General features: G+C 41.2%; 1 protein-coding gene across 1 annotated transcript in view; it reads left to right on the top strand.

Annotated features, from left to right (window-relative positions):
• nwd1 (NACHT and WD repeat domain containing 1) overlaps positions 1–6,660 on the top strand; it is a 41,561-nt gene continuing 34,901 nt past the window's right edge. The window contains exons 1-5 of the mRNA XM_035998855.1: positions 1–103; positions 584–669; positions 1,931–2,047; positions 3,256–3,598; positions 4,596–5,360. Coding sequence (XP_035854748.1) covers positions 1–103; positions 584–669; positions 1,931–2,047; positions 3,256–3,598; positions 4,596–5,360 — 1,414 coding nt within the window. The remainder of the gene's footprint in view (positions 104–583; positions 670–1,930; positions 2,048–3,255; positions 3,599–4,595; positions 5,361–6,660) is intronic.

Raw genomic sequence — 6,660 nt, 5'->3', positions numbered from 1 at the left:
ATGGCGGAGCGTCCAGCGTCGGCCGGAGACGTGGGCCTGCAGGACGTCCTGAGAGGACGGGGGAGCAACATGATCCGAGTCTTCATCAGCTCCACATTCACAGGTCAGACCAGTTTCAGTCCATTTATACGTAGATACGTACGTATGTTCACCAAGATTAGACAGCTGCAAAGATATATCTGTTAGTTGTAAACTATTAAATGAATGAGTAGTTTATTTGGAACAACAAACTGTCCTGCTGTGAATGGTTTCTGGTTTTTAATAATGAGCACACTGCACCAAACTCCTAGCAACTCTCGGATTTTACTCTTTTTTTTTTGCAGCTTTCAACTACTTTTTTCAACGCAGTCAACACATTTTTTGTTACATTTCTCTACATTCATGTTTCTGTTGCACACTGATAATCTTTTGGATTATGTCTGAACTCTGAGTTTCACTCTGTTGCATCGTATCTGAGTATCTCTGTCCTATCTGAGTATCTCTGTCCTATCTGAGTATCTCTGTCCTATCTGAGTATCTCTGTCCTATCTGAGTATCTCTGTCCTATCTGAGTATCTCTGACCGTGTGGCTGCTCTGTGTCAGATATGAGCAGCGAGAGGAAAGCTCTGCTGGAGAAAGCTTACCCAGAAGTCCTTGCTTTCTGCCGTAGTCTGGGGCTGGTGTTTGAGGTCAGTTTCTAAATGTAAACTTTTAAGTTTAAAGGAGCAGTGTGCAGGATTTTGAGGGGATCTACTGTTGTCTACTGTTGTCTCTTTATATACTACTCTACTGTTGTCTCTCTACATACTACTCTCTACTGTTGTCTCTCTACATACTACTCTCTACTGTTGTCTCTCTACATACTACTCTCTACTGCTGTCTCTCTACATACTACTCTCTACTGTTGTCTCTTTATATACTACTCTACTGCTGTCTCTCTACATACTACTCTCTACTGCTGTCTCTCTACATACTACTCTCTACTGTTGTCTCTCTACATACTACTCTCTACTGTTGTCTCTCTACATACTACTCTCTACTGCTGTCTCTCTACATACTACTCTCTACTGTTGTCTCTCTACATACTACTCTCTACTGCTGTCTCTCTACATACTACTCTCTACTGCTGTCTCTCTACATACTACTCTCTACTGTTGTCTCTCTACATAGTACTCTCTACTGCTGTCTCACTACATACTACTGTCTAGTGTTATCTCTCTACATACTACTCTACTGTTGTCTCTCTACATACTACTCTCTACTGTTCTCTCTACATAGTACTCTACTGCTGTCTCACTCTCTACTGTCTAGTGTTATCTCTCTACATACTACTCTACTGTTGTCTCTCTATATACTACTCTCTACTGTTCTCTCTACATAGTACTCTCTGTTGTCTCTCTTCTTACTACTCTCTACATACTACTCTCTACTGCTGTCTCTCTACATACTACTCTCTACTGTTGTCTCTCTACATACTACTCTCTACATACTACTCTCTACTGTTGTCTCTCTACATACTACTCTCTACATACTACTCTCTACTGCTGTCTCTCTACATACTACTCTCTACTGTTACTGTTACGCTGAGAGACACTGACCAAGCGTCAGTATTTTACGAGTTGGGAGTGAGAACGGTTTGGTTTCTACAGTAGCCCAGAATGGACAAACCAAATACCCTTTCGTGTTTTTACGTTACCTGAAGGCCATTGTAGTTCCTTACACGCTTGCAGAGGCATTCAGTCACTGCTAGATGCCCCTAAATCCTACACACTGCTCCTTTGAGACCAGTAAATACAGTAACTGAACACATTATATATAGTATTAGGGCCAATGTGGAAAATGTCAGAACTGAAATACATTTTTCACATTGGCCCTAATCCTCTCCGTAGATATACAATATATATTTTGTGTATAAATATAATGTGTATATAATATGCACTTCCTGTCCAGGTGGTGGATCTGCGTTGGGGTCTCCGAAGCGCCCCGTCCGGAGACCACGAGGCCGCTGAGATCTTCTTGCAGGAGATCGAGCGCTGCCGGAGGATTTCAGCCGGTCCAGCTTTCACCGTCAGTCTCTCGCCTTCCCTGAATCATAATCCACGTGTTTATCAGCTTTATGTTTAGATAATGTCAACGCTTCTCAGTGAAAACACACATGACCCTCTGTGGTTTCATCAAACTCTACAAAAGTTGTTGACGCTTTTTTACGATTCTGACATTTCACTATTTTCTTGCTTTTTAGGCCCTTTTTTAACGCAACTTATCTTACGTATCTTATGTTACGTATATTATCTTACGTATATATTATCTTACATAACTTATGTTACGTATCTTATGTTACGTATATTATCTTACGTATATATTATCTTACGTAACTTATGTTATGTATATTATCTTATGTAACTTATGTTGCGTATATTGTCTTACGTAACTTATGTTACGTATATTATCTTACGTATATATTATCTTACGTAACTTATGTTATGTATATTATCTTATGTAACTTATGTTGCGTATATTGTCTTACGTATATATTATCTTACGTAACTTATGTTACGTATATTCTTACGTATATATTATCTTACGTAACTTATGTTACGTATATTATCTTACGTATATATTATCTTACGTAACTTATGTTACGTATATTATCTTACGTATATATTATCTTACGTAACTTATGTTACGTATATTATCTTACGTATATATTATCTTACGTAACTTATGTTATGTATATTATCTTATGTAACTTATGTTGCGTATATTGTCTTACGTAACTTATGTTACGTATATTATCTTACGTATATTATCTTACGTAACTTATGTTACGTATATTATCTTACGTATCTTATGTTACGTATATTATCTTACGTATCTTATGTCATGTATCTAATGTTACGTATCTTATGTTACGTAAATTATATTACGTATCTTATCTTACGTAAATTATATTACGTATCTTATCTTACGTAAATTATCTTACGTATCTTATGTCATGTATCTAATGTTACGTATCTTATGTTACGTAAATTATATTACGTATCTTATCTTACGTAAATTATATTACGTATCTTATCTTACGTAAATTATCTTACGTATGGCGACAAACGTAACAGTGAGTAGCCATTAAATCTCTTTTTAAACGAAAAATTAATTTATTTTCACATAAAATATTTATCTTTTATTTAACAGATTAAATTATTGTTTTGGAGCGTTATAAAATGCCAATAATCTTCCCTTTTCTTCTCTTTCTTTCCTGCGTCCGGGCTCCGAAGGCTCTGCTGGGGAACCGGTACGGCGAGCGTACTCTCCCTCGCCGCGTCCCAGAGAAGCAGTTTGAACTTCTTCTGTCCAAACTCTCCAAAAACCGCGAAGGCACCGCGCTGCTGACTCGCTGGTTCCTCCGAGACGACAACGCCGTCCCCCCCTCCTACGTGCTTCAGCCAATCACGGCTCACTTCCCCGCCTCCGCCGACCTCGGGCCGGAGAGCGAGCCCCAGCGGGACGCTGGCGCTGGCGGCTGGAGGCACACGGAGACAACGCTGCTGCAGCTGCTACGCACCGCCGCCAACGCCGGAGAGATCACGGCCGAGCAGAAACAAGAGCTCCTCACATCAGGTCAGAGAGGGAAACATATGGTCAAAAATAATATAAAAGGTCAAAAAAGAAAAAGTCAAATATATTTAGGAAATATAAATATTTGAAATAAAAAAATGTTTAGCGCAAATAAGTCGGAATATTTTTAGTTATAAAAGAAAAAGTCAAATGTTTTGAGAATCTAAAAAAAATATATTTTTAGGGAAAAAAGTCAAAAATAAAGTCTAGGATCACTGTAAATAGGTTACTTCAAAAATAAGTAAAAAAAATGTGAGTACTTGTTTCGTTTTCGTAGTTGTGTGTCATATTCTTGTTGCAAAACAAAAATACCTACACTGTAAAACGTTTCACAGTAAATTCACAGTATTTTTCACAGTATTTTTCACAGTATTTTTCACAGTATTCATCACAGTAATAAACCGGCAGCAGCTTCGCAAGTAAACTACTGTGTATTTACAGTACGCATACTGTTTTTAAAGTTTAAGGTATTTTACTGTAAATAGCGGCTGCAGCGTACTTCCCGCCTTTCCTTTCTTTTTCCTAAGATGCATTGGTGTTAACAGTAAACACCTGTAATCTGTAACATTCACAGATAGTGCTGTAATATATAACACACGTACTGTGTGTATATGTATATGTATAAACATATACACACAGTATTGTGTGTATCTTTTTATCCTTCTTATATTTGTATGTGTGACATGCTCCAACAACACCATGACAAATTCCTCGTATGTGCAACGTACTTGGCAATAAAGCCCTTTCTGATTTCTGATTCTGATTTCTCATATTATTATGTTCTCCCAGAATGCATTGCCATTTACAGTATGATCCTGTATAACACCATTACAGTGAGATACTGGGAGGTGTTAGCTGTAAATGGTTTACAGTATAATCCTGTATAACACCATTACAGTGAGATACTGGGAGGTGTTAGCTGTAAATGGTTTACAGTAACCTACCAGTACAAACCTGAGCCTGAGCGTGTGTTTCTTTGTGTGTTTCTTCTCGCCATCAGTGTTGGAGCGAGAGTTGGAGCGCGGTCTATTGGCGGACGGTGGCGACCCATCAGCTCTGCTCTTTGTGCGAGAGATCCCCCGCCAGAGGGCGCGGGACGGCCCCAAACGCTTCGCCCGTTTCCTGGACCTGAGCGCCGGTGGCGTGCTGGACGCAGACGCTCAACGCCTCCTCGCCGCCCTCCGGTCCCGCCTCCTCGCAGCGCCACCGCCCAGCTTCAACCTGCACAGCGTGGAGCTCTGCAAGGGAGGCGTGGACCCCAAATGCCGAGAGCACGCCCAGTACCTGGACGCCGTCTGCCAGCAGTTTGTCTCGCAGATGAAGGCTGGGATCGCCGCGGCAATGAACGGTAGGCAGGAGAAGCCCTGGGGAAGCATCGCGGACGGAAAGAAGGAAATCTCAGACAGCGTGGGGGCAGAAGCTTGCGGCGAGATGTGCTTTGGTCTCTGCAGCAAAGAGGGGCTTCTGGGTAAACCCTGTGGCAAAGAGGGGCTTCTGGGTAATCTCTGTGGCAGGGAGGGGCTTCTGAGTAAACTGTGCTGCGCCATGTGGGAGTCCACCAACGTGCAACACGGCCCGCTGGTGGTGCACGGCGCGGCCGGCGCGGGGAAGACGGCGCTGCTGTGCAGACTGGCTGCGGAGCTGCGTAGCATCCTGGGTGCGGGCGCCACGGTGGTGATCAGGCTGCTGGCTGCACGCCATCCTCACAGACCTGACGTCCATCACGTCCTCCGCGGCGTCTGCCTCCACATCTGTCTGGCTGCTGGTTTGGCCTGAGGCGCCGCCAGTCTACACATTTAATCTCCATGATAGACAGAATGGATCCTATTATAGACATTACAAGATATACATATATAAGGATATACTAGGATATCATTCGATCCTGCAGACCGCCCGCTTAGAGGCGATAGCTATAGCACGACCAAGCCTAACCTAGTAAAGAAGGACCATAAAACCATAAACTTATACCATTACATATACACATATATCCCGACGGTATACGAATATGAAACTACCAGCACGTAGACATATTCCATCTCATGCCCACATCTCCTATAACCGACCAGAGTATAAATAGACCCTTAAACACACTATTGACAGCGTAGGAGACCAGGTGAGCTAAGTGGACGATACAGATAGATGACATACATTCTACATACACAGCACTATGTGGTTACCCAAGTCCGTAGGTGCACACACATAACCGACACAGAACGATCCTACAGGCTCACACGATATATACAAATACCACTATACATGAACCACACAACCAACGGAAGACGATAATAGCTACGACAGGAGCGCATCTAACGCTCTAGTTCACTCAATGAATATATAGGAACAACCGTGAGTGACATAGACACAGGGTACAAGAGATAGACAATCTACAGAGGTGGAGGAGAGAGATAGCGCTGAGACATATACAGAGGTACGATGATGCGTATACATATACGCAATGACCCGCGAATAACTGAGATGAATATCAATATACATTATAACAACACTATAGTGAGTACACTCTAGAGAGATATATAATACATATACATATATATATATATACATATATATAAGTATTATACATATCGTTACCACACCCCCCCACCACAGATGTCACGTGGATGCTATATAATTTGGTCACACAACTATGATGTGACACTGTGACCACCTCTGTGTGTCCATTATTAACCAGTGAATGTACTAGATCTCCATAGATGATACATATATGTACGATATACACACACGTATAACAAGAATAGTATTCATATACCACCAACTTAGAGCTGTGACAGATCTATAGTAGTCGTATACTAGGATTGAGTAACATAATACTTAATCACCATGAGAAATATGCAAGAATTATACAGATAATACTCAGTATTATAATTACATATACGATATATTATATCCACGTCTAATACATACATATCCTATATATACATACATACAGCTGTATCCCTACCAAGACGACAGGGACGCACCATAGCATACTGCTTGTAACGACATACATACCTACACGTCCTAGTATACCAACCTACAAGCTACTATGAGTCCACCCTTAAACATCT

Source organism: Sander lucioperca, unplaced genomic scaffold (genome assembly GCF_008315115.2).
Source record: "Sander lucioperca isolate FBNREF2018 unplaced genomic scaffold, SLUC_FBN_1.2 Unpl_21, whole genome shotgun sequence".
In the NCBI taxonomy this organism is placed as follows: domain Eukaryota; kingdom Metazoa; phylum Chordata; class Actinopteri; order Perciformes; family Percidae; genus Sander; species Sander lucioperca.
Note: the sequence above shows the minus strand (reverse complement) of the source record. Positions and strands in the feature narration are given on the sequence as shown.